Genomic DNA, 25,613 nt, shown 5'->3' with positions numbered 1-25,613 from the left:
TTATCGATGAGATTACTGAACTCTCATCTCAATCTGCAATGATAAATCCCTCTAAAGTGAAGCACGCTAACCATCAAAGGTCAGCATAAAACCGAGGTAACTCAGCCCCATAAATCTATTTCATCATCATACAGTTTAGAGATCTACAACAGCAGAAGTTTCGGGTATGTACAAGCTATCTATAAAGCAACCAAGGTAACTTATATCATCCACTGCAAAAGCATGTATGCTATCTCGTCACAAACGATGTCAACTATAATCTTTACACCAAATGAAATAGAAAAATCTTGTCATTGATCATATTATCAACAAAATCAAATTTCCGAATTCTCTCAACTACTCGTTACTTTTTCACATTTTTTTCTTCATAATTCAACAACACAATCATTATAAATCAATTAAAACCAAAACTCAACTCTAAAACCAAACACAACCTAAGCATGAGAAGGAAGATATCTGAAGGGACAGGGGCATATTTGGAATTATAAAGTATTAGAAATAGGATGAATACAGAAAATCTACACTGTGAGAGCTTTATCACGTAGTAGGTCGACCCGGCTCGACTGGATTAATCGGGACTTAATTGGCTTAAGAATACCTGGATTTATCCTGAAAATTTATTAAAAAAATTAAACTAAACTAAATTAAATTAATTAAATGAACACGTGTATGTGAGCATTGCCTGGTGCTTGGTGGCCGTTGGTTTCCTTACACAACTGTCATTTCTTATCTCTACCCGCCCGGATTCAGGGGAGAGATTTTACGGGGAGCAAAGCAATCATGTCTTTGCTCTCGAGCCCTCCCAGTAAATCTGCACCAGCGAGCTTCTTCACCAAAAATGGGGACCGACCCATTAAACCTCTCTCAATTGGGTGTAAGAAGAGCCTGTCAAGTTCTCATCTTCCCCGCTGCTCATCTTCTTCTTCTTCACCGCCTGGTGTCCGCACCAACATCGTGTACAAGACTACTCCGGTCGCAGCTTCCCTCGCGATTCTTCTGTGGTCGTCTCCAGGTAATTCAATGGATGGAGTATCTGTATCCCTGAACTTTCTGATTTATTGGACTATGGTTTCCGACCCCACGAGCTAAAGATTTCATCCGGTCATGGCATGCGCTGGGGTGGAGTAGAGAACTGGCGTGTATCCATATTTGATCCGCTTGAAATTCCTTGAGAGTAAAACAAGGTGATGACAGCTTCTCACGTTTGAGGAGCAAGATGTGCAACTTCTGGTGACAGAAATTGAGTTTCCGGAGTATCCTTTGGGTGTTCTACTGAAAATAAGAACTGGCATCATATGCTGCAATAATAAATCAAATACTCTTAAGCGTAGATGAGAATAGCATAGGATTCGGCCCTCGATTGGGCAAGTTCTTTGAAGTATCGTTACTGCCGGGAGGGTAGTTCTTGATTCCGAGTTCTGGAATCGAAGGCTCCGCAAAGTTTTTGGGCCGGGGATAAGACTTCAAAATTTGTGGACAGAGGCTTTTCTTTGGATGCTCACTTTTCCCCTTCTCGCATTCTCGAGAGATGACAGGGTTTATTCACTACATCTTGCAGTTAGTCTACCTATTTATTCTTGTAATTTCTTCGTGTTTCCTTTCCAGCGCAAGCGGGATTTTTGTCGGGACTCTCCGGGATAGAATCCGTTCCAGGGCCTGAGCTTCCACAGCTCGATTTCCTCACTAAGTTTAACGGTACGATTATGGCTCTCTTTCACTATATTTTCTTGAACCAGGTCAATGAGTATAACACGGGCTTAAGCTTCCCTGAGTTTGGTTGATTTGCAGAAGAGAACCAGAAGAAGTATGCCGAGTTTGATGCGAGGTTCAAGGAGTCCCCTTTGCTCAAAAAGTTTCTTGAGAAATCAAAGCTGAACAAAGAGAAGTAATTTTCAAGCAATTCCATCATATATTTACATTGACAGCACCTGGTTCGAATTGCTTTACTTAAGAACTAATATGTGTCATAGTCGAGACTATTTCCGTTAATAGTAATACGCTCATTCATCCGGTGGTAGTTGTATCCGGATGATTGAATGATTTGAAGGCATCTAGACCTGTAAAATGATGAAAGCAGGTAGCTTAGCTCATGCATTATTCGACGGTATTCTTTTTTTCTTGATATATCCATCCATCTTTTGTATATCCAGCAAATCGACTAGCGGAATTTGTAATTCTTAGCTCCAATGTTCCCGTACTGTTTATTTGGATTCGATCATTTACCTGTTCAGAAACTGTGTTGTCGATGATTATGAGGCATGTTTTTGTTTAGGAACCGGCAAGAGATACTCGACAAGTACTGCCTCCGCGGTGCAGAGTGGGGAGTAGGGGATTGTTCGACTGATGGCATGTCTGCAGAAGACCGAGAGAAGTTCATCGCTATGTTAAAGCAGAAGACCGGAGCACAGTGAGGGATTTATGCTGCAGTTCGTGTCTGCTCCCACAAGTCACCCTTAAACCAAGCCGCAGGATGGGGCTGAGATCTGAACTTGATTGACAATCCCGAATTTCCGAATGTAAAGAGACCGTATGCTTGTACTTCCTTCCAGCATAGTGTGTCGTGGCATGACATTGATGCACGATTGACTGCACTGTACCTGTTATGTTCACAGCAACCGTGGGTTGTACTATTCGAAACCGCATATCTTCCAAGTCGACATCGAAACGTCCCTCACCCGAAACTAATGATAATGTGCCGATTTCAACATGAAAAATAACCTCTAAGAACTCCATCAATCAATAATATAGAAGTGATGTAAAGGGGAAATAATTCAATTATGTTAGCCCAAAATAAGGAAGAAAATGGAAAAGGAAAAAAGAAGGCGAGAAAGAAAGAAATGAACCGTCCCGAACTGCTGCATCTATTTCTGGACAAGACATGGACAAAAATATGAGCTGTCTGGAATAGGGAGCTCGACGTCGTCACCTGTGCACGACACCTTCAATCCTCTCGTTCCTGTTTCCTCTCTCTCTCTCTCTCTCTCTCTCTCTCTCTGTCTCAAAGTCTCCAGGTAAGAGTAAAACCCATCCCTCCATCGATAGCTAGAGATCGATGCCATGGCTTCTTCCGTGATATCTTCCTTCGCCATTTTATTTCAATTTGAATTCATCACCTTCCATTTCTCATCACACCCAATAGGATCACAATCCTGATTCTGGTTCCTGTGTTGGTGGAACTATCGACGGTAGCTCTTTGATTGATAGATGTCTGGGAGCTGAGAAAATTTAAACCTTTTGATATCAAAAATCGATCTTGCACAGCTATTGCTTGGATCTGTTGTTGATGGGTAGTTTCCCAAACTGTGAAAAACTCCTCCTTTGTTCCGGGGAGCTCCGTATTTGCTGTGATTGATCGTATTCTGGTCGCTGGCTTTGATGTTTTGAAATTTCCTGGGTTAGTGTTTGATCTGAACTAATCATTCTCATACTGTCCTTGTTACCAGGGAGATGCAGTTCAATTTTGGGATTGAGTTTACGGAGATGATGTGGGTTACTGAATGGTGAAATTTGTTGAGTAGCTTGCTTCTCGTGTCATAAGTGACGTGATTGTAAGACATCACACTCAGTTGGCCCGAGCATGTCGGTTAAAGTGGCAAATGCTTATCGCGCTGTGGCCACGTCCTTGTCCGAATCAACGAGTGAGAGCAGGGTTCGTGTTGTCAGTCTGAGTCAAGTGCCTCGGTGGGGTGATGCCGGGCATAGGAATTCCGTGGCTTATGAGAGCGAAGAACCTTTGTTATCCACATCTGATTCTGCTGATCCTCTTGCATCTATTACTAGTGTGGCAAGCACAAGCTATGGGACGCCTTCGAAGTTCCCGGTGGACCATGAGATTAACTCCAAGATTTATATTTGGAGGGGAGTCCCATGGAATCTTGAAGTTGATGCTGTTGTGAACTCTACAAATGAGGTGATACATCACTTTTAACCCCTTTAGTTATCTGTCAAACACGATGGGATTTTATTGATGAGATCAAAGCTCTGGCTCTACCTCCCTTGAGTGTGTGATTCCTCATCTGAGGTCTGCTGATCGTGCAAGATTATAAAGACATAGTCACCTGGCCTATTGAAATATTGCCTTCTCAAACTTAGAAAAACATCGATCTTGATGAAAAATAATCATTTGCCTCAGTTAAAAATTTTACTATACCTCTCTATGAAATTGGATTCAAAGATCACTTGAAGGTTGTTCAGTCAATATTCTGGTTAAGTAACTAAAAAAGGACGGGGTTTACTGTTTTTGGACCACATATCGATTTAGTTAACTCATTGTACGGTATCCATTGTGTATTCTCTATCATGCAAACCCTTTTATTTTTTAATGTACACTTTATGCAATACTGATCTCGTCAAAAACTATTAGTGGTTTTCCCTTGAAGAGAAACATGTCTGAAATTCTTTTCAATTTTGTTATTCCAATCAACAGAATTTGGATGAAGACCACAGTAGTCCTGGTTTGCATGCCACAGCCGGGCCCACTCTTGCTGAAGAGTGTGCTACTCTGGTAAGTTAATTGGCTTATTAGCAATGGAATGAACCAGAATCTTTTACTTCAGGCGAAATCCTATACTAATATGGATGAGCTGGCACGTTGCAAAATATATATGGGTTTGCTCAATAAATGCGAAACATTACTATGCGTCTTTGGTGGCATAATTTTTCAGTCTGAGCAATATGCATATTTCCTGATGCGGTTTTGTTCTAAGCATTGCTTAGTAAATTGTTGCTTTTGTTGATAAAGGATTTTCTGGAGCCTAACTCCTCACTTCTATATGATGTTCTTTTGGAAATTAGGGTGGATGTCGAACAGGAATGGCTAAAGTTACAAGTGGACACGATCTTCCAGCAAGGTTTGCAAAAATGAAGTTTTATGTTTGCTTCAAATCAATACTTCATTCATCTATAGGTTTCTGGCTAAGAACAGAAAATTTTGTTTTCCATTGTAATTTTTCAGGAGGGTGATGCACACTGTTGGTCCAAAATATGCAGCGAAATATCATACTGCTGCAGAGAATGCTTTAAGTCATTGCTATAGATCTTGCCTTGAACTTCTCATTGAGGAGGGGCTTCAGAGGTTGTTAGAGGGCGGATGCTCAGATTACCCTTCCATAATTTTTCTCGTCTTCCATCATTTTTGGCTATGCTGGATCTTGATTGACATGTAAAATGCAGCATTGCTATGGATTGCATATACACTGAAGCAAAGAACTATCCTCGTGAATCAGCTGCCCATGTTGCTATCAGTGAGTTACGTTTGCTGCTTTATGCAGCTTTAATCTTGCAGCTACAAACTAATCTCCACAGTTGCTAAATAATGTTTGCTTGTTTTCTTTATTACATACATATTTATCTTTATTTTTCATTTCTCAGGAACTGTTCGCCGTTTCCTTGAGAAACAAAAGGATAAAATCACAGCTGTTGTATTCTGCACAACAAAAGCTTCCGATACAGAGATCTACCAAAGGTTGTTAATGTTATTCTATCCTTCTGGGGTTTAATTTTGGGAGTTCGAAAGGGATGATGTGAAGCCTTCAGATTGCTTGAATTTTTATTCTTTCTTTGAAGGTTCATGCTTTGTCTTTGATACATGCGTATGACAGTGTCTTCTCTTTGTGTTGCGACGTAGATTGCTTCCGTTTTACTTTCCCCGTGATAAAGATGAAGAGCAGGCAGCAATATCGAAGCTTCCTGCAGATGTGGGGGATGAGAACGGTGGGGCAATTATAGATGAACGTAAAATACGAATACAACCTTTGCCAAAGAAGGCACCTTCGAAGCCTCCTCGAGCCCCAGTAGATCTTCCTGCCAGCAATGTTGGCTTGATAAGAAGGTCATAGATAACACCTTGAATGATAATTGCATGAAGGATTTTGCACATGCCATATTGCCTTCTGTACTGAGCACCATCAATCTTGCCATTTTTTTAGGAACTCATCCTACTTGGATTCATATTTAGATCCTGCTTTCATGTCCCCGATTAGAGATCCAGATCAAAGACGGGAGGAGCTATGGGAAAAATCAGCCCAATCACAAAGTGGATGGAATTGTTTCAAAATGCTTGGATTTGGCAACTTTGGAGGCCTCTTGTTATCCCCAGTTGAAGAATATTCTCTTCATTCAAGATACCTTTCTAGAGCTAATTCTCTTAATCTCTCTGATATTGCAGAGATGAAAATTTTGTAAGCATTTAATCAGTTTTCTTCTACTTATACTAATACTTCTATCTTATATACTGATAACTTGAGGACAGTTACATCGAATAGTTTGCAACTTATTAATACCATAAAGATGGACAGGACCGTCCAACACGATAATTCACAAGAAGCTCCTTTTGGTTATGTTCTTCAAGTCTTTCTACTGGTCCAATTTCTATGCCTGAAAGAGTTCTAGTATTGACTCAAAATTGGCCTACTATATCTTTCCAGATACCGTGGAGGGGTAGATAGTGAAGGTCGGCCAATAATGGTAGTGGTGGGAGCTCATTTTTTGCTGCGCTGCCTCAATCTGGAGCGATTTGTTCATTATGTTGTGAAGGTAATTATCATACAACCATTCTTTCTTCACGAGGAGACATTTTAATAGAAAGAAATTTTTTTTGGTTTGTTTGAATTGTCTGAGAGATCCTTAAGAAAGTTACATGGTTTAGCCTTTCATGGAGATTATTTATGTAATTATCCCCGAGCTAATGGGGCCGTAAGGCCGTGTGTTAGATTTCACTCATGCTCCATGTGATAAAGAACTAAATTTTGTTGATTTCTGTGTTTCAGGAGTTCGAGCCCTTGATACAGAAACCTTACTCAATAGTCTATTTTCACTCTGCAGCATCTTTACAGCTGTAAGTATCGGATGAACTTTCAAAATAAGCATCGGGTAACAAACATTTATGAATAAAATAAATAGCAAAATTTTCCTAATGAGAAGCATAGTGCTTCTTTTCCCTCTTTTTTTTTTTCCTATTGCATTTTATTGCGTCGGTTTCCCTTCCATGCAAATATGAGATGGTCAATGTAAATTTTCCTAACCCTGTTGATCTTATCGAACAAAAGTCGACCTGATCTGGGATGGATAAGGAGATTACAACAAATACTCGGTCGTAAACACCAGCGTAACTTACATGTATGCATCACATTGCTTCCTCCCCCTCTGAATGCAACTCAAAACACATCTTATTTATTTATTTTCGCTCTTTTGTAGGCAATATATGTTCTTCACCCAACTTTCCACCTAAAGGCCTCAATTTTCGCCCTACAGTTGTTTGTGGACAGTGCGGTGCGTTCAACTTCTGCTCTTTCTACTTTATGCACTCCTCGAATCTATTATGCGCCTTCCTTTGTAAGCAACACTGCTTGTGAATATAACTGATAAAATTAAGCTCTAGGTGTGGAAGAAAGTGGTATATGTTGATTGGCTCCTCCAACTGTTCAAATACGTACCCCGTGAGCAGCTGACTATTCCCGACTTTGTATTCCAGTTGAGTTCTTCATTTGTGTCGCTCCCTATGAACCGCTTTTGAGCTGTTGTGGTGTTCCTATTCACTAAACGAAACTCTAAGCTCCTACCAACGTTTATTAAAAAATTGCAGGCACGATATCGAAGTGAATGGAGGGAAGGGGCTCGTTGTGGACCCCAGAACGAAGTTTGTCGTGAATCCTCGACAATGAGTATTCACTTATCGGAGTTAAAGATCTGATCGGGACCTTCCGTGAACGAATCGATATTAAATTATTTGTATCAATATTCTTTCATTGATATCCTTTTTCCCCCTTTTGGTTAAATATGTCCACGGTCTGTATTTGTATGATTGAAGAAATAAAGAAGTCACCATTTTTTTCTGAATCTTTTTTGTCCAAGTGTTAATGTATAAAAAAAAAAAATTCTGAATTCATGTCCATCGCCTTCAATGAGGGCACTTGCTTGCTATCAGTTCATACTATCATTAGAGAGGGTTTACTCATAACCGGTCGGAGCATAGATAGAAGCATATAGAAAAGGCTCGGCGATCATTGTACGGTGCAATGAGTTTTTGATCGTAGGATAATCAATTAATTATTTCTTTACTCATCAACAATTGCAATATAACAGTTCAAAAAATGATTGCATTGGAAATAAGAATATATTTTCGAATAATTTATGAAAAAATAAGAATATATTGAATATTAAATTGCACTATAATAGTAAAGAGGTTTTTTTATATTAATATCTGAATAATTTGTGGAAAATTCTAGCTTTTGTTCCCATGCGTTGTACAACTTTTTTACATGACTATAATTTATGTAATTTGAATTGAAACCGACATAGGATGGCTTATATGTATTTAATAGATACATGATTTATTTACCAAAAAAAAAAAGATATTCGGCGATTAATTTTTTTGAAAGAAAATTCATTACATATTTTATTTTTAGAAGAAAATAATAGATGTCAATACATAATATTTAATTTACGGTTTGATTCGTTCTGATTCAAGCCTGAGCTGAGTTTAGCGGGGATCCACGTGGCGGAGACTGACTCACTCCCTCGGCACTCGCCTCTGCCTCTCGGCCCTCTCCTCTCCTCTCCTCTCCTCTCCTATTCAGTGCTGTGATGTGAGGACGATGATGATGGAGCTCCGGCCCTACTGATACTGAAGTCGCCGCTCTCATTTCTCCGGTAATAATCTCTCATTCATTCGGTACATGTTCTCCATGATCAAAGCTCAGCTTGGTGAGTTCAGTTCTTAGCTCGACCCTTCTGGCAAAGCCCCAGGGGTTCTCTGCATTCGATAACCCTTCTTGAGAGAGTTTCAAGTTCAGCAACGCGATTTTCTTCATCCCTTTGAATTTCTTTGTTAATTTTTGCTGCGGCTGTTGATTGTATGGCGGAAAAGGAAGTAATCATGGTTGTGGGTTTTGCTATAGCATTCAAATTACCATTGACATCCGGCCCGAAGTCATGTTTTGTCATTGTCATATTGCTTGGCGCCTGACTGTGCATTTCTCTGTGTTCAATTGGGGTGTTAGTTTCGATAGGCGTTCCCCTTCCCCAGTTACCCACAAGCAGAAAGCTGTCCCCTTTATTGGGTGTAGAAAAGATTCATCTTTATTAGGGAAATCTGTGCTGCTGGTTTGGTCTTGGCACGTCCTCGCTTTGATTGTGACAAGTTCGACGCGAATCAACTGCTACGATGGAAGTCTTTTGGAGGAAATTTTTTCCCACCCCTGCCTGGGCGAGAATCGCCCCTTCAAGTCTTAAAAGCCAGAATTATGGGAATGAGAGATTCGAGCTTATCCTTTTACTTGCACCCGAGAAAAAGATAAAATTTGATAATTGTTAATGATGGAGATACTGGTTCTTTTCTTTAGTTGATATTTACCATCTTCCATGAAGAGAAGTTATACCATAACAGAACATTGAGATATTTCATTTCCGCCTCCCAGATAAGACCATAAGCTGCCAAGAAATGTTGTTCTAATAATCAGGAACGCTGAATCATGCATGCTAAGTGATTAAGTTTTGTGTAGGATTCATCATCAGAACACTGATCAAAATTCACTTAACAGATATTCGTTATTGGATATATTGATAAAATCTGCTCCTTGTCTTTCTATTCTGAGGCAGTGTCTAAAGTGCAGATGCAAAAACAGTTTTAGAACTGGTTGGAAGGGGAAGAGTAAGAGTGATATCACTGTGGTGCAGTAAGAAAAGATGCAAGGGTTGTCATCGAGCACGGTGACAGCTTCTGGTGGTAGTGGAGTATATGGAACAAACTCTTCAACAAGTCGACATTTCAAGCCAACGAAGAGCAGCTTTATGGTCTCTACGTTTGACAGGCAATGCCTTTGGAACCAGTGTGTGCAGAGGTTATCTTCTTTTGGTAATCCCAATGTACAAAGACAAAACAAGTTTAAGGTTAGAGCAGGGTGGCTCTTTAAAGGGGGTGATAAGGGTTTGGACGCGAGCTCAGAGCGTAGTGAGAGTGCTAATGAGGATATACTCATCTTCTTTTTCCAGCTGGACCTGGCCACTCGTGTACAGGTTGGTTAAGTTAGTACCATCTTCAGATTTCGATTGTCTCCATTAGCAGTTATTACTATGGGTCATCTAAATTGGATTTTATCTTTAATCTTCAGGCATACATTTAGAATCTAAAATTGCAATGAAAGGGTACAGTTTCTTTTACCGCTGGGAATCTTTTCTTGGATATAAACTATTTATTGAACTGTATGAGGTTTCCTCCAATTGTGCTCAGAATTTTAACTGTTCTCATGTTTTATAATGGCAGTATGCTTTAAATGTGGAGGAGTATGAAATTGCGCAACAATTGAGGAACAAACTAACTGAGGTTAGGCTCCAAAGCCCAGGCTTATATCAGTTGATTTCAAGACAATCTTTCTTCTTGACTCATGAGCAGATTCATGTTTGTTCCATAATGTTACGGAAATGTTAAAGTCTGAATCTTATTTCTTGTCTAATTCAATGTACACTGTTTCTCTCTCTCTCTCTCTCTCCTTTTTTTTTTTTTTTGGGGGGGGGGGGGAGTTTATAAGTGTTATTTTCTAATTCCAAATTATTCGATTATAGAATATTTCTAATAATATCAAGCATGCAAATACTTAGATCCTTTAATTTATTTTATTTTTAAAATTTTTACCCCACCCATAAATAAGATTGCCTTATTTGAAGGTTGAAGCGGAAGTGGTTAAGCTGCAAGAAGCGAAAAGGGGATCTTCTTCAAAGAGTGAGGCTCAGGATAAGGCTATAAGCCTTATAAGACTGCGGTAACTTTTATGTTAATCAGTATTTTTGAATAAAGATGACGATTAATCTCTCGATTTAGTTGTAGGTTCTGTGCTGTTTCCATGTCTCCAGTGCAGATTTGCAAAAAGCAATTGAAGGCGAAAACTATGCATTGGCTGCTAAGCTGCGGGACGAAATTTCTAATATGGAGGCAGAGTCCTTAGCTGCCTGCAGCTAAAGCTCTGGCATTTGAAAAGGCCGAGTATGCATTTCGCTTGGGCCAGAAAGTGAGGCATAAAGTATACGGTAGATAATCAATGCATCACCTTGTCATTTATACTGTTCTAACTGCATTAGAATTAGAGTTTTGTGTTTCATCAAGCATATTAGAGTACTTCAACTAATAGTTATTTCATCTAAAATGTGGAAGAGAAAAAAGAAATAAAGAAAGAAACGGATTTCTCTTTTGTTGTACTTTCTTTAGATTATTCTGAAATACATTGTCTTTTAGCGGGTGATTTGTTTTGAGATTTGACTTATACCTTCCTTTCTTCTGCGTGTATATTTTGTTTGATTGAAGTTGTATATTCGGGAGCTCTCCTTTGAATTTGTATAACAAACGGCGAGATTATGATGGACTATCTTCTTTCATATATTCTTTCTTCCTGTTACCAAATAGTCACTTCTTTCAGTAGATGAGCTATTCAGTTTTGCATTCTTTACAGTGTCAGATTGATAAAGTACCATCTTTAGGTTATCGAGCTGTTGTTTGTGGGATGGATCCAGTTTGCTGTGAATCGACTGAATGGATGGAAAAGGCACAAGTTGAAAAGCTCGTCCAGGGTTCTAGTCAACCATTTTACCAGGTCATTAACATCCCCCAGCATAGCTATTATACGTGACAATTTCTTGGCACGTTTCATTTTTCACATTATTACATTTTCTGTATTATCAATTGGTTGTTCTTCCGTTTGCTGTTAATGATATGAAATTAGTGGGGCTTTTTGAAAATTCAACAGTTATTTTCACCTCAGGGAAACCATTGGCTGTTCCAGGATGTTCCTGAATTTCTTCTTCATCTTGTCCTCTCTCCTTTGCAGGTCTTGGTCGATGTGCATGATGCTCCCAACCTACTAGTGACTTATGGTACGGGATTAAACATGTGAATTAATGACGAAGGAAATCTCCTTGTGAGCTTTTTTTTTCCTTTTATAAATTTTTTCCGTATTGCAGTTGCTGAGGAGAACTTGGTTGCACCCGAAAAGCCAGACTTGGTGAGTGCAAAAAGAAACCGGATAAAGCTAAAACATGCCTTTGTGATTGAATCCCCATTCCTTCTCACTGTCTCTTGTTAATGGTTTATATCTTTTTCAATGTGATATGGCAGAGGAGGTTAGATCATCCCTATGTTTCCATCCTATTCTACGGGACAGATTCTGTTGGAGACTTCATCCCGATCAAGCAACTGAGAGAAAAGTACAACAGGCCTCGGCACGAAGTGCCTATTGACCCTCAGGATGAGGACGGCGGTGAGAGTGTTTAGGGCCCGTCTCAAGTTTGTCAGCAATAAACTGACTCTTAAGAGATCTGAGTGTTGTTCATTCAGTCGGTACACGAGAACTTCTCCCTCGTCTGCTTTCATGTTACCATATGTCGAGTCTGATTCTCGTTGCTTTTAAACTGCTTTAATTTTGAGTTTTAGACGACATATCGTATGAGGATATGGGGGCTAGATGACAGAAATCTCTGTTACTGTGTATGAGTGTAACTAGTTGTCCACTGGAAGCTCCTTTCACTTCCTTCATCGTAAAAAGTAAAAATTCATCTGATTCGGTAATTTCGTTTCATTCGCTGTAAATTTTACGGGTTTAACATTTTCATTCTTCCCATGGTCACTCGATGGCCATTATTCTTACATCATTAGTTATGAAGTGACTGAAATCATGAGTTGCTTATGATGCAAACCAGAAGTTAATGATTGATCTCGACTTACCTGCTTCAAATTCACATAGACGTGTTCCTTTTGCTTCCGTTTACTAGAGAAAATTCTTATTAACAAATAAATCACACTTATCTAACAAGTTGGACCTTTTACGACCTTTCATTACAATCGGTTGTGATCCTCTTCAAATGTCACAGGATCCTATCTTTCAACTATTAATGCGCTCATGAATTTCTGAATAATTCCACAGCCACAAGTTTACACTGAATGTATCGGTATGCATTTCCCCGCGCTAAACTAAATCGGTCCTGCTTGATTAGGCTCCTCTTTGTTGTTGGTACGGTATTGACCCCGAAAGATTTGTCAAAGTCGATACTTGTTTTGGAAGCTGGGAGGAACTGAATCATTGTAACATATAAATGCTGAAGTCGAATATAGATGTCAGGACATGCTCTTCTGTGCTGTCACATGAAGTCAATACCAGAAGACATGTACAACTTTCTTTACTTTGCCATGAAAAGAAGCCAATTCAACAATGGTAAAAGAATATGATGATCGAACTCTACGGGAGTCTATAACAAAGATTAGACATGGTCAAAACCACCCTACATTTGGTTTCATGTTTTCAGATATTCCGCAGAATCGTAGAAATCCGATTCTGCATTTGGAATTTCAACTGGACAAGAAAATGTCTCTAACTCGAAAGCTGCTTAACACCAAAACTTCACATCAACACCACTGACTACAGCAGTTCTTGAAAGGCCAGATATTTTCATCCTTCGAGCATGGCTTTGGCAGCATCGATTAGTGTTGGTCTCAGGGCATCTGCTGCCCGGCCGAGAACAGTGTACCCTTCCTTGTCTTCTACATCTAGGTCCGCCCCATGCCGTATCAAGAGGAGAGCTACCTGTACATGTATTGACACAAACAGAAAGCGCATGTATTAATCACAGGAAATCCTTTTCTTTCGGGAAATGTATGCTTTAGATGCATTTTGGAAGTCATCCAGGAGATTGAGTGAACAATACTATATCATATTCAAGATGAAATAAGTCCTAATTCTTGAACATGATGCAAAAATGGGGGTCAAAACACTAATAGCAGTTGAACTGAAGTAGTGCTCAGTATTATAAAACAATCAAAAGGATGACAAATATAATTGCCTTATAGATGTTATTCATGTCAAAGAATTGTGCTCATATTGAGTCTACTGACCTCTTTATTATCGCAAATCACAGCAGTCATAAGAGGAGTTTGACCAGCCTTATCATCAGAATCAACCTCGGCTCCTTCCTCAATCAAAAGCTCACACATTTCTGAGTTCCCTGTACTGGCTGCACGATGCAGTGGAGTGCATCCATACTGCATCCAATTCATGTAACAACTAATCGTGTCAAACAAATAATCGTGGAAACAGCACAAACTGAAAAGGGCATTGCAAGGAGTCATACAAAGAGGCACAAGTTTCTCAAATATGAAAACAGCGACCTTATCTTTCATGTTGATCTTTGCTCCATGAGAAATAAGAACAGCGATTTTTCTCCATCCTTTGCTGGCAGCATAGTGAAGAGCAGTGCGACCCCCATCATTCTGTACATTGATATCAGCCCCTGTGAAGACATTTGCACAATGCCTAGTCTCAGGGAATATCTTTTCAAGAAAATGGATTTAATCTTCTCCTTCTTTGAACATGTGAGCAAGCAAGAAAATGGAACCCTAAAAACAAGGAAACTTCAATGCAACATGAAAATATCTCTCTGCTTGTAAAAGTACTCACCATTATTTAGCAAAGTCTCCAATATCTGTGGGTTTCCTATGCTAGCAGCAGAGTGTAACGGGGCCCAACCTTCTTCATCTTTCTTGTTTATGAAACTTCTCGACTGATCAGCCTCACATAGTATATTAACAACCTGAAACAGCGCAATGGTGTAAAGACGCAATGATAAGTGTAGACATCAAAAGAACAGCATCACACAGAAAACTGGCAAGTCACAGCCCACAAGTTTGATGCAAAAGAAGCAGCTTCTGCCTCGAATTTTTTTACCTTACACTTGCAAACAGTGTAGGCATCTCTTTCAAGTAAGTTCAACAAAAAGCTCAATCGCAAAAGATTAGGCTTCAACTCTCTCAATCTTTTGAAACAACTAAAACTTCATACCCTTTGAGCTCAAAACTCTGCTGCCCGAATAACAAATTGATCAAATCACAATACGAAGACTCATCTCGACTGACACTGCACTCTTGATTCTTGATTCAGCAAGTAAAGCACAATCCAATCACAGTAACAATTCCTGCAAATCGCAGCAAGAGCAACTAAAGACGCTGAATATATGCCCCTGCAGACCATAGCAGAAGCAGAGTTGAACAAGTTTCTTCAGAAGGGGAGAGAGAGAGAGAGAGAGAGAGACTATGGACGCCAAATCTCACCTCGGATTTACCGGACGAGACGGCGACGTGGAGGAGAGACCGGCCGTCCTCGTTTGTGAGAGAGAGGGCCTGGGTAAGCTGCTCCGGCGAGAGAGACCGGAACACTGAAGAATTCCCGGTCTCGGCGGCTCTGAAGAGGTCATCGTCTTTCATCGGAGCGTCGATCTCCATCTCCATTGCTCTGCTCCCAGTACGGCACAGTGGAGAAAGATGGAGTAAGCAATGAGAGAGCGAGAGAGAATGGGCAGGAAGAAGATGAAAAATATAAAATTATTTTTTTAAAGAAAAAAAACACAAAATAGCAACAAAAAAAAAGGACCAAAAAAATTGAAATTTCTTTTTTTGGTAAAAAGAATTAGGGGCTCCGGGTTTTATTCGGTGGGTACTCTCGTATCCGGAAATCCAATGGCTCCAACTAATATAGGTGGAATCGAATCGATTCATTAAGGGGGAAAACTCTCCTTATTAAGCACGAGACCTGAATCGAGATATTATTTAAATGGAATATTAGTTTAGTATTACTTATTCACTTTGGACGAGGAATAACCAATCAGAATGTTTATAAGTGCGAATTTATGAACCAACCGTGGGCCAGTTTTTCACTTTCAACCATTTGATCGGGTATTATAGGAGTGGTTAAGTAATATTTACTGAGTACCAAATGACACCGAAGCCGACAGTTTCGGTCAACATAGTTATCTCCACAGGGAGCAATCCACTATGAAAACGTTAAAGGCCGACATGGGATCCGTTTACACGAACGCCACCAAATCGACTAGACCTTCCTACAATATTATCCGGCAGCACCAAAGTGTGGACCATCCGATAGCTTACTTACCGCGAGCCATTGGCCTGCCACCATCCACTTAAGCAGGGTATGCACTTGGGTGCAATCCGGTGACATAATATTATTCACAAACCTATGAACCCTTTCTTACCAAATTGCATTTGCACAGTCGGTCAGAGATCATCTGAAGACCTTGTGGAAGTCGAACCGAGAACTTGTCCGGTTGGGCCGGGACCGACGGGTGGCAAAGGGGTACCCCGAAGGGGTGACCTGAAAACACAGGAAAAATGCAGAGGGGAGAAGATATCAGAGGGCAATTTCCTGTGTTATCAGGTAGCACCCCTTTAGGGTGCCCCACTTGTTCTTTGGATCAGGGCAGACATAGAAGAGGAAGTGCCGTGAATATATTTAAGAGCAGGCTATGGCTTCCTCTTCCATATTTATGTTGAAACCTGTGTGCCACTATGTGGTCATTATATCAACATTGGCCATTGTCCACTTGTGGGACAGATGTATGTACATTATTACTAGTCACGACAAGCTCGCTGTTGATGTTCCGAGTCGGAATTACAAACAGTTTCTTTTCTTCGGTGCGTAATGAAACTCCACATCGAGTAATACTCTGTCTTCGGGTATTGCTGTTTTATTTGCAGCTCGTTCATCAGAAATCGTGACTCGCCTCCTGAGATTAGTTTCGATTGTGCAAATCAATGCTAATTGCTTGGACATTGAAAGGTATGTGCTAAAGAAGATTGGGAATCCTAACTAAGAACTAAGCCTAAACCTAAGCCTAAGGACTTAAATATACCAGAACTAGAAACTATATATAAAAAAAATAAAAAAAAAATTAAGCACAGGCAGGAGCATTGAAGTCTCTGATGGTCACGAAGACAAAGGAGTCGGGCGCGATGGTGATCGGAGTGGAGGGGTCCACAAGCTTCGGCTTCATTTCTGGAATGTCCTGAGACTCTGTGAGCTGCAGAGGTGTTCCGTTCAGAAGCACAACGTCGCTCTGGATGTTCCCATCCTTCGGGGTCAGATGGTACTCTTCCCTCTTCTGGCCGCCTCCCAAGTTCTTAAGGTCCGGGTAGAGGTTCAGGTCGTTGGTGACAGAAACATTGAAGGAAGTAGAGTTCGACATGTTGATCAGAAGCATTGTCACACCCGGCTGCAATAACGGTGATTAACCAGTTACAGACGTTTCGAGTGCACCATGGTACAAACATCGAGACGATCAAAGATATAAGATGCAACGTTTATTACCTTTTGCTTTGAGCAGTGAGCATAGGCACGAAGCTTTGGGGAGCCGAAGTGAGTGATTGAGAGAACGTTCTTTCCCATCAGGCGATGCCACAAAAGAGCACTGAATTAGAGATTCACACAAGTCAGCAAAACCACACATCACAACTGAAATCACGATAAGTTAGACATTATGTGATAGAATCCCGGAAGGATTGCCTACTAGAATCTGTTCAAAATGTTCAAGTACGTTACTGACCCATAGTAGTCTGGGTTGGGTATGAAAGTCATGGTGTTAAGAAGACCATAGTTGCCACCGATCAGAGATTGTCTGCAGAAAACCTTGTGGTCGAATGTTGAAGTCATGCCTAGTTGATCCAAGTACCTGATCAAGATTTCCGATTCCGTGATCAAGTAATTCTTTCCATAAGTCATGTAAGTGTTTAAAGCTTAGAGATTTGTTATGAACGAGGATTTTTTTTCTCACCAGAATCCATCAGCAAAGGTGTGGGAAACATCTTTGCTTCCGCTGTTGTAAGCTCCACCCGACTCTCCAACCCATGCCTTGGTCCCTGGCCCAAACCTTGCCACGGTTTCCTTAACATCGGCATACGTCTGAGCAACCTGATCCAAGAAGTATGGGTCTTGGACTTTGTTGATTAGATTCCTATCAACGCCTGCACAGAAATATAAATTCCTAGTGAAAAGCTTTTCTTTGCGAGATCTGGATCCAGTTGATTGAGAGATTGTTCCATCCTCTTACCGGGTCCAAGGTTGTATATGTGGTGGGTCAGCACGTCTATGACGCCAGGTCCAGTGACCTCAAGCAGGGTCTGGAACCATTGCTGGTCGTAAAATCCACCGGGACCCAGAATCTTCGGTCGGTTGCTGGGGTCAGGGTACCATATGGAATTCACGATCTTCTTGAGCATGATCATATCCTTCCCATAACGCTCTGCATCTTCCCTCCCCGAGACACCAGACCCGCTCAACTCATTCCCTGGCACAGCACAATATATTGAGGCAACATAAGCATGTACCTGAACGATGCGTAATGTATGTGCTAGAAAATTTTAAGTGTACCAAGTTCATAAGAGTCGATCTTGTATCCTTTCTCGGCCGTGTACTTCATGAGGTGATGAGCATGCCAAGGATTCCAGACACCGACATAAGTGTTTTTATCATACTCTGACCGGCTCTTCCCGTAGAGAGCATTCAAGCCGAAGGTCACTACAGCTCTGAAAGAAAAACTTATCAGATCAACAAAAGGCTTGTGGGGAGAGAAGAGGGCCACAATACTACTGCTAAGGAAGTAAAAGCCACGAGCAAGCCAACCGGATTACAGGTCGAATTAACTAGATACATTGCAGATCGAAACTGTCCCCGTCCTAACATATGTATCACAAACATTCAGTATGAAAACTAAAAGATGGATTATTATACCCCGTCTTGTTCAAGAAGTGAATGATCTGGTCCCATCGGTCCTGGTCGAGGCAACCTTGGCTGAAGCCGAACCTGCCATCTGCCGTCTTCTTGAACTGCGGACAGTATAAACCCCCCGGCCAGTTAATTTTGTAAACTACCTGATCTTGTAGGGAACCTCCCACTCTGATCCTCAGCGGGTTGAAAGCTGCAAAATTCCGCAATAGATTATTACGAAACAAATAAATAAAACGTTATAAAAAGCCACATATAGGTGAGAAATATCAATAATTGCAAGAGTTTAATTTGTTTTCATGAAATTAGAACTTACCCTTGATGGCATTGGACAAGATCGTATTGTCCAGATCCTGAACATATGAAAACAATAAATATTGTTAAATATAAACTTGAATATATATTTTTTCAAAAATTTATATAATCATAAAAGGTCATGCCAAAGGGAAGATAATATGTTTTTCATTCGTCACATAAATAAATTAGAGAGATTTGTATCATAAAGCGATTCCTGAAAGTAAAAACTACGGACACTTTGAAAGATCATTAATTTGATATGGTGTCATATGCCTTGCATTCGTTAAATAACAGGGAAAATTGTCTCGGACTATACATCAAGTTTCTGCTTAGCGTTCCGACAAATACATCGTAAGTTTTGTGATGGATCGCGGGAAGGGCCAGACACTTTACCAGGTTAAGAATGCCAGCTCTCCCCCACGGGCACTGGCCATAATCGCACTTGTCCTCGGGCCACCAGTCGAGCGTGGCACACACGAAGTTATCATCAGTTGTTGCAATGTGCGTCACGCTCTTCACTGTGACGGTCACATCCTCTGCAGAAGAAAGCGGTGAAAGCCACAAGACCAGGATGATGCTCGACAGGATCACTTTCGACTCGGCCCCCATGGTTGAGATATGGCTAGCTCTATGTGAATTATGTTAAAAGTCTGAGAGAAGCAGCTTGGCTATCGTATTTATAGAAGATTCTTATATCACTGACATAAGGACTCCTAATTTTCAGTTCGTGCTTGATATGAACAGAAGATTTCCAAGATTTTCGGTGAGATCATCAGCCTATTAGATGAGACGAATTCTCATTCGAGGATAGCTTATCTCGACTCCGAAGGGATTTATTTGTTAACTATTTGTGCAAATCGTCCACTAATATTGTGGATTTTATGCTGAGACTACTAATATTTGATATAAATTACCAAATAAATCCATTTCATATGATATGATATCTTTCTCTGCACATGCCTTTCAGGATTATACCTTTTCTTCAAATTTGAAGCTTTTCAAAGTCGAAAGCCATTGGAATCACTTCGTGTAAGAGTCAAGTTGATAGTCGAAGAAGAATAATAATCTCAGGTAAGATTTTCCGATAATATCTCGCGATCATATGATCATGTTTCGAAATATTTTTATGAACCTCCAAACGCCTAATCCTCCGCTCATCCTACAAACATGATTTTCGCACTTTCAAATTGATTTCAGACGAAAATATTGGAAATTACATCAATTATGAGGATTTTATTTTTTATTTTACTTTTGGAATTCTTATCCCATCTATACTATCAAATTCTACACCATGGGGCCGAATCATCGATTTTTATGAGAAGGCTCAAGGTTATTACCAACTTATTATTGCCCCCTTTCAAGTTCTTGGAAGTCGTAGGCTCGTCCCCTGGGCCATGACTACATAATAAATCATGTCACGAATTCAGATGGAACAAAAGGTAATCTAGAACGAGTAGTATGTCATTTATCCCAATCTAACCTTATTTCACAATTATGAACGTCATGTCGTTATCGTTGTTTCAAGATATTCATAAAAGAGGAAAATATCAATTTTGAAGTTGTCTCTCCAATTCAAGCTATCTTAAGCTCTACGCTCGTTAATGACTATCACATAAAACACATTCGAAAGACGGTGGTGAAGGAAGGAGCCTTCGTGTCGTCACGGCAATCGGGCAGTGATAGAGGCAGAGAGGGCGAACTACATAGCAGATTTTTCTATAATATCTCGCGATCTTATGATCATGTTTCGAAATATTTTTATGAAACTCCAAACGCCTAATCCGCTGCTCATCCTACAAACATGATTCAAATTGATGTCAAACAAAAATATTGGACATTACATCAATTATGAGGAATCTTTTTTTTTTTTTGGGAATTCTTATCCCATCTATACTATCAAATTCTACACCACGGGGTCGAATCCTCGACTATTATGACAAGGCTCAGGGTTATTACCAACATATTATTGCCCCCTTTCAAGTTCTTGGAAGTCGTAGGCTCGTCCCCCGGGCCATGACTACATAATAAATGATATCACGAATTCGGATGGAATAAAATGTTATCTAGAATGTGTAGCATGTCATTTATTCCAATCTAACCTAATTTCACAATTATGAACGCCATGTCGTTATCGTTGTTTCAGGATATTAATAAAAGAGGAAAATCATGCCGCGAGGGCAACTGAGGCAACAATGGTGGCAGAGAGGGCGAACTATATAGCAGAATATGTTCCGATCTCGATCGAACCTTGTCTGGAAAACTATAATGTAAATAATTTTGAAAAAGAATTAGACGGACAAACCTATCTGCTTTCGTTGAGAGTCGAACTCAAGACCTCCCGCTTACTAAACGGGTGCTCTAACCAACTGAGCTACGAAAGCCGTTTGCAACGATTTTCTCTTTAAAACATTCAATGGCTGCTTCATCAGTAGCCAAGCTTATCCTTCGTTTTCATGGCGACCGTGAAGTTCAGTTTGCAGATGAAGGTTTCCTCTGGTAATGCATGCCGAGCTTAAGTAGCAGAAGGCGATGGAGGTGCCTCAAGCTCCTCGAGACCTCCAAGACCTTGAAGCAGCTCAAGCAGTCCCACTCCCTCCTCATCGCCTCCGGCCTCGGCCGCAGTCCCTTCGCCCTCAGCCGCCTCTTGGCCTTCTACTCCTCCCTCGACCGCCACTCTGTAGACTACGCCTGGGCCGTCTTCTCCCGCGTCGAACGCCCCACAACCGCCTGCATCTATAACACAATGCTCCACGCCCTCCTCCTCCACGACCGCCCTGCCGCCGCCATCCACGTGTACTCCCGCATGCTGGCGGACGCCGTCCGCCCCGATCACTACACCCTCCCCTGCATTCTCAAGGCCTGCGCGAAGCTCATCCCCCGCTCTCTCGGGGAGTCCGTCCACGGCCAGGGAATCAAGCTGGGCCTGGTCAGTAATCTTTTCGTGGGCAATGCTCTGATAGCCTTCTACATTGCGCTCAACGGCGAACAGGCGGCCCCAGGGAAGGTGTTCGATGAAATGCCTGACCGAGACGCCGTATCGTGGACACTGGCGATCTCGGGGTCTGCAAAGGCGGGTGATGTCGAGGCCGCGAGGGCTTTGTTCGACAAGGCCCCTGTCAAGGATCTGGGCGTGTGGGGTGCGATGATTTCGGGTTACGTGCAGGACAATTGCTTCAAGGAAGGGCTCCACTTGTTCCAGTTGATGCAATTAGAGGTCCCTTATATCGAGCCCGACGAGGCCCTTCTGGTGAGCGTGCTTTGCGCCTGCGCACACCTGGGGACCCTCGAGACTGGGGTATGGATCCACCGGCTCGTGGAGCGACGGCGGCTCAGGCCCACAACCCGTCTTTGGACCGGGCTCATAGATATGTATGCGAAATGCGGGTTCTTAGGATTAGCGAAGAGATTGTTTGATGAGATGCCGCAGAGGGATACCATCTGTTGGAATGCAATGATTTCAGGGTTCGCGATGAATGGGGTCGGCGGAGCTGCTTTGAGACTGTTCTGCGATATGGAGAAAGAGGGGATTGTTCCTGACAATGTTACCCTCATTGCTGTTCTCATCGCGTGTTCCTACTCAGGAATGGCTTGTGAGGGCCTCAGGATTTTACAGAGATTGCTTAGGGACTACAACATCGAGCTGCAGAGCGAACTCTATGGCTGTTTAGTCGAGCTTTTTGGCCGAGCAGGACTACTGGAAGAAGCCAAGGAGATTTTACTCCTCAGAGATTCCAGCAAGAACAACAATGGCTCCCCCGAAGATGACGCCGTAGCTTGGAGGGCGTTACTGAATGCCTGCTGCAGCCACGGAGATATCAAGCTCGCTGAGCTGGCAGCAGAGAGGCTTCTGCATATCGAACATGACAGTGGAGCCTATGTCCTGCTGTCGAACTTCTACGCGGCGAAGGGGAAACAGGAAGAGGCTCAGAAAGTCAGGATGAAGATGAGGAATGGAGCAGTTGATAAGAAGGCTCCTGGCTGCAGTTCGGTTCAGATCGGCGGGGTCGGCTTTGAGTTTGTAGCCGGGGAAAAGATGCATCCTCAGATGGAAGAGATTTGTCTCCTCCTCGAGAAGTTGAATCGGCATTCTGATTATTGAGTTGGATTCATTTTGATATTGCAGGCCATAGAAGCTCTCTAGACAATTTACGCTACTAACCTTATCCTCGAGGATGTAGAGCTTATACATAGCAATTCGTATTCGGTCGATGTCTTTGAATTTCCAACAGAGAACTGAACAAAGGACGAAGAACTGTAAAGCTACACAAAATTGGCTTAAGCGAGAAATTGGTAGTAGCCGGACCCAACGAGCCCTCGAAGTCTATTTGTCATCCTTGGTTAAACCTTATTCTCCTCATGAGAGGACACAAGTTCTCAACGAATAAAGAATGTGAGGGTATCTCTTCATCTAAAACAGAAACTCCGACTCGGCAAGTTCGAGGACTTTGTGGACGCCTATTGGCCTTTCGCCGGGCCGGAATGAATTCCCTTCAATATACCTGCAGCAACATTCAGCGTGGAGCTGAAGTTATACATGCACTCACATTTCTTTCAGGAAAGGGTGCGTGTAGAAATCGTCGGGAATTCTTCCGGTGAACTGGTTGTGATCCAAGTACCTGAATTCAGATTGCAGAACACTTCAATTCACAAATCATTCCTCCGAGACGAAATTCTCCAACATAGGATCAGTTATTTGCCTGTTTAGGGAGGACGCTTACAAGTAAGTTAATTTAGGAACATTAGCAAGCGAAGACGGGATTTGCCCGACCATTTTATTGTACGACAAGTACCTGCATTAGAAGAACAGTCAAGAACAACAGAGTTGCTATCATAGACCAAGATCAGTACGGTTAAAAGGCAAAGAAAGATGCTTTACAGAATTTCCAAACTGGTCAAGTTTGCGAGCTGTGTGGGGATTACTCCGGTAAGGTAATTATTGTTAAGGTAACTATACCAGATCATGGATAAAGCAAAATCAGTTAGCAACACGAATCCGGTAATAATTCGACTCAGAGAAAGCAGAATGAACAATTGGCTTACAGGTTCCTTAGTTCTGGGAAGCAGCCATCCAACTGTAACAGTCCATTTATCGTACCAACGAGATGATTGTTACCGACATCCCTGAGAATGAACATGCAGCATATCCAAGGATGCACAGCGGCAATTAAGAGGCATGTTCTGTTGGGAGTTAACAAGATAAGCACAAAGTGGAGTGTTACAGGTGCCGGAGATAGGGTAAATTTCCAAGTACTGGAGGAATCCGACCGATAAGACGATTCTCCTGCAGATAGAGATAGCGAAGCTCTGGAAGATTTGCAAGCTCCCTGGGGATCTCACCTTTAAGGTTGTTGAAGCTTAGATACCTACGGATAGATCAGGTCTCATAACAATTTGGCGAAGAATGGATTGATTAAGTACGAATGGGAACCTAAATTGATCGAAGTTTCTGTAGGAAAGGCTGTATTCACTCACAGATGTGTCAGACTCTTCAGTTCGCCTATTTCCGGGGGGATGACATCTTGCAGCTTGTTCCATCTTAAATTCCTGGCAAACAGAAGAGCTTCAGAGGCATAACAACTAACGGGACAGAAATAAACAGATCCATTTGCTGCTAAAATTGCCGGGATCGAATCAAGTAGTAAACGTAAATGACATCAGGATACATATAAAGCATAACAAGACAATGGGAGTGAAGAGTCATACAATATTTTGAGATGCTTCAGCAGTCCAATCTCGGGAGGGATGGGACCGGTCAGTTTGTTATTGTGCAGATCTCTGCATGCCAAGAAAACCGAGAGATCACAATTTTTTCCACAAGAATGCTGCAGTTCCGAAACATTTGCGAACCTATTAATCATTCGTCTCTCCATAAACTCCTATCATTTTATAGAAAACCGACCCGACTCAGCTCATATTCAAAGTTTCAATCATATCAATGGCAATATGAGAAATCTTACAATCTTTTGAGATCAAGTAGGTTGGTGACTGCAGTAGGAAATGGCCCTACAATGGACACCGCATAAACCTCCCTGCGCATACGAAGATCTCCACTCATTCCGAAATTCCAACAAAAGTTTTCTCTTAACATCAGTATTTACGAAGCTTACAGCTCGGTCACAACGCTGTAATCGCCCAGAGTGGAGCACTTGACGCCAAACCAAGGCGGCAGGTCGCCCTCCCCGCACGGGTCATCCCCCACCCATGCGTACACCACTCTCCATCCCAGGGATGCCTTGATCTCATTCAGTGCCTTCACTGCGCTTCACAACGTTCTCGAGTCTCAACCATTGCTCAAAACAGAACAAGAGCCCGACACACTAAAAATATTCGCGTCTGGAGAGGAGTAAGCGTGTGTCTGTGATGTTATTACCATCTCGCTTCAGCGTCTTGCAGAGAACGCCGTCCAACACGGCAGCGACGAGCATTGCAGTGAACAGTGCGAATCGACACGCGCCATTTTGCCTGTATAGATTTCTATCTCTCTCTCTCTCTCTGAGTCTAACTGTGGAACGAACGATTCCGACATGTATACAAAGTATTGTCGTGTACGTGCTTTGGGACTCATCAGAGCTTTGTGAATTAGTAAGGGGCTAGAATGGTAATTTCACGCTCAACATACTTTTTTATTTATGGGTTTTTTATTTTTATTTTTTCCAATTACATGAGGGGCTAGCGATGCCTAATTTTTAATGTTCTTAGAGTTTGGTTCATGGCTCATCGGTTGTCCGAAAACATAAAGTCGTTCAGCAGATGCAATGTGTGGCATGT

The 25,613-nt window shown here is 41.6% G+C and overlaps 6 protein-coding genes, 1 non-coding gene and 1 pseudogene across 12 annotated transcripts; 4 read left to right on the top strand and 4 right to left on the bottom strand.

Annotated features, from left to right (window-relative positions):
- The first annotated feature begins 717 nt into the window (after positions 1-717).
- On the top strand, positions 718-2,657 carry LOC116211198. Its single transcript, XM_031545459.1, has 4 exons — positions 718-1,012; positions 1,606-1,695; positions 1,789-1,885; positions 2,273-2,657. Exons 1-4 carry the CDS (start codon positions 781-783, stop codon positions 2,409-2,411), a joined length of 558 nt encoding a protein of 185 aa, XP_031401319.1. The 5' UTR covers positions 718-780; the 3' UTR covers positions 2,412-2,657.
- Positions 2,658-2,855: 198 nt separating this feature from the next.
- Positions 2,856-7,836, top strand: LOC116211196 (protein GDAP2 homolog). Of its 5 annotated transcripts, none has more exons than XM_031545457.1 (15): positions 2,856-3,011; positions 3,444-3,910; positions 4,427-4,504; positions 4,795-4,850; positions 4,955-5,074; positions 5,173-5,243; positions 5,371-5,464; positions 5,627-5,830; positions 5,928-6,179; positions 6,426-6,534; positions 6,768-6,835; positions 7,047-7,116; positions 7,195-7,269; positions 7,388-7,470; positions 7,583-7,836. In XM_031545457.1, the coding sequence occupies exons 2-15, from the start codon at positions 3,578-3,580 to the stop codon at positions 7,659-7,661; spliced, it is 1,692 nt and encodes a 563-aa protein (XP_031401317.1). In that variant the 5' UTR covers positions 2,856-3,011; positions 3,444-3,577; the 3' UTR covers positions 7,662-7,836. The 5 variants fall into 5 exon arrangements, 4 of the variants coding, with proteins under 4 accessions (XP_031401317.1, XP_031401315.1, XP_031401318.1 ...); XM_031545455.1 differs by having other exon boundaries at positions 7,379-7,470; XM_031545456.1 differs by lacking the exon at positions 2,856-3,011 and adding an exon at positions 3,039-3,287 and having other exon boundaries at positions 7,379-7,470.
- Positions 7,837-8,456: 620 nt separating this feature from the next.
- Positions 8,457-12,542, top strand: LOC116210665 (clp protease adapter protein ClpF, chloroplastic). Its single transcript, XM_031544631.1, is given in 10 exon segments — positions 8,457-8,649; positions 9,594-10,014; positions 10,262-10,321; positions 10,663-10,757; positions 10,849-10,945; positions 10,947-11,022; positions 11,470-11,582; positions 11,817-11,862; positions 11,950-11,990; positions 12,104-12,542. Coding segments are annotated over 9 exon segments (1,014 nt in total). The 5' UTR covers positions 8,457-8,649; positions 9,594-9,684; the 3' UTR covers positions 12,260-12,542.
- A 525-nt stretch (positions 12,543-13,067) lies between these two features.
- Positions 13,068-16,267, bottom strand: LOC116210666 (26S proteasome non-ATPase regulatory subunit 10). Of its 2 annotated transcripts, none has more exons than XM_031544633.1 (6): positions 15,924-16,267; positions 15,086-15,266; positions 14,436-14,568; positions 14,147-14,268; positions 13,874-14,020; positions 13,068-13,565 (listed from the first exon to the last, which is right to left on the bottom strand). In XM_031544633.1, exons 2-6 carry the CDS (start codon positions 15,260-15,262, stop codon positions 13,431-13,433), a joined length of 714 nt encoding a protein of 237 aa, XP_031400493.1. In that variant the 5' UTR covers positions 15,263-15,266; positions 15,924-16,267; the 3' UTR covers positions 13,068-13,430. The 2 variants fall into 2 exon arrangements, with proteins under 2 accessions (XP_031400493.1, XP_031400492.1); XM_031544632.1 differs by having other exon boundaries at positions 16,024-16,267.
- Positions 16,268-16,482: 215 nt separating this feature from the next.
- Positions 16,483-19,587, bottom strand: LOC116210664 (heparanase-like protein 2). Its single transcript, XM_031544630.1, has 9 exons — positions 19,239-19,587; positions 18,865-18,901; positions 18,555-18,741; positions 18,195-18,349; positions 17,875-18,111; positions 17,599-17,788; positions 17,371-17,496; positions 17,136-17,235; positions 16,483-17,040 (listed from the first exon to the last, which is right to left on the bottom strand). The coding sequence occupies exons 1-9, from the start codon at positions 19,452-19,454 to the stop codon at positions 16,720-16,722; spliced, it is 1,569 nt and encodes a 522-aa protein (XP_031400490.1). The 5' UTR covers positions 19,455-19,587; the 3' UTR covers positions 16,483-16,719.
- A 1,565-nt stretch (positions 19,588-21,152) lies between these two features.
- On the bottom strand, positions 21,153-21,226 carry TRNAT-AGU. The gene has a single exon. It is a non-coding gene; the product is annotated as a tRNA-Thr (tRNA).
- Positions 21,227-21,287: 61 nt separating this feature from the next.
- Positions 21,288-23,152, top strand: LOC116211887 (putative pentatricopeptide repeat-containing protein At5g59200, chloroplastic). Its single transcript, XM_031546420.1, has one exon. The coding sequence runs from the start codon at positions 21,349-21,351 to the stop codon at positions 22,942-22,944; it is 1,596 nt and encodes a 531-aa protein (XP_031402280.1). The 5' UTR covers positions 21,288-21,348; the 3' UTR covers positions 22,945-23,152.
- Positions 23,153-23,335: 183 nt separating this feature from the next.
- LOC116212246 lies at positions 23,336-25,270 on the bottom strand (annotated as a pseudogene).
- Between the last annotated feature and the right edge of the window lie 343 nt (positions 25,271-25,613).

This window comes from Punica granatum, chromosome 6, assembly GCF_007655135.1.
Source record: "Punica granatum isolate Tunisia-2019 chromosome 6, ASM765513v2, whole genome shotgun sequence".
Taxonomy (NCBI): domain Eukaryota; kingdom Viridiplantae; phylum Streptophyta; class Magnoliopsida; order Myrtales; family Lythraceae; genus Punica; species Punica granatum.
Note: the sequence above shows the minus strand (reverse complement) of the source record. Positions and strands in the feature narration are given on the sequence as shown.

Coding starts and splice junctions, on each gene's coding strand:
- LOC116211196 (XM_031545455.1), top strand. CDS start 3,578: ATGTCGGTTAAAGTGGCAAATGCTTATCGCGCTGTGGCCACGTCCTTG. Junction 5,075..5,172: donor ATTGAGGAGGGGCTTCAGAG/GTTGTTAGAGGG, acceptor TGTAAAATGCAG/CATTGCTATGGATTGCATAT. Junction 5,244..5,370: donor AGCTGCCCATGTTGCTATCA/GTGAGTTACGTT, acceptor TTCATTTCTCAG/GAACTGTTCGCCGTTTCCTT.
- LOC116210666 (XM_031544633.1), bottom strand. CDS start 15,262: ATGGAGATGGAGATCGACGCTCCGATGAAAGACGATGACCTCTTCAGA. Junction 14,269..14,435: donor GGAGACTTTGCTAAATAATG/GTGAGTACTTTT, acceptor ATGTCTTCACAG/GGGCTGATATCAATGTACAG. Junction 14,021..14,146: donor AGATCAACATGAAAGATAAG/GTCGCTGTTTTC, acceptor AATTGGATGCAG/TATGGATGCACTCCACTGCA.
- LOC116211887 (XM_031546420.1), top strand. CDS start 21,349: ATGCCGAGCTTAAGTAGCAGAAGGCGATGGAGGTGCCTCAAGCTCCTC.
- LOC116210664 (XM_031544630.1), bottom strand. CDS start 19,454: ATGGGGGCCGAGTCGAAAGTGATCCTGTCGAGCATCATCCTGGTCTTG. Junction 18,902..19,238: donor GAGCTGGCATTCTTAACCTG/GTAAAGTGTCTG, acceptor TCATATGTTCAG/GATCTGGACAATACGATCTT. Junction 18,742..18,864: donor CTTGTCCAATGCCATCAAGG/GTAAGTTCTAAT, acceptor GGAATTTTGCAG/CTTTCAACCCGCTGAGGATC.
- LOC116211198 (XM_031545459.1), top strand. CDS start 781: ATGTCTTTGCTCTCGAGCCCTCCCAGTAAATCTGCACCAGCGAGCTTC. Junction 1,013..1,605: donor TCTTCTGTGGTCGTCTCCAG/GTAATTCAATGG, acceptor TTTCCTTTCCAG/CGCAAGCGGGATTTTTGTCG. Junction 1,696..1,788: donor TTTCCTCACTAAGTTTAACG/GTACGATTATGG, acceptor GTTGATTTGCAG/AAGAGAACCAGAAGAAGTAT.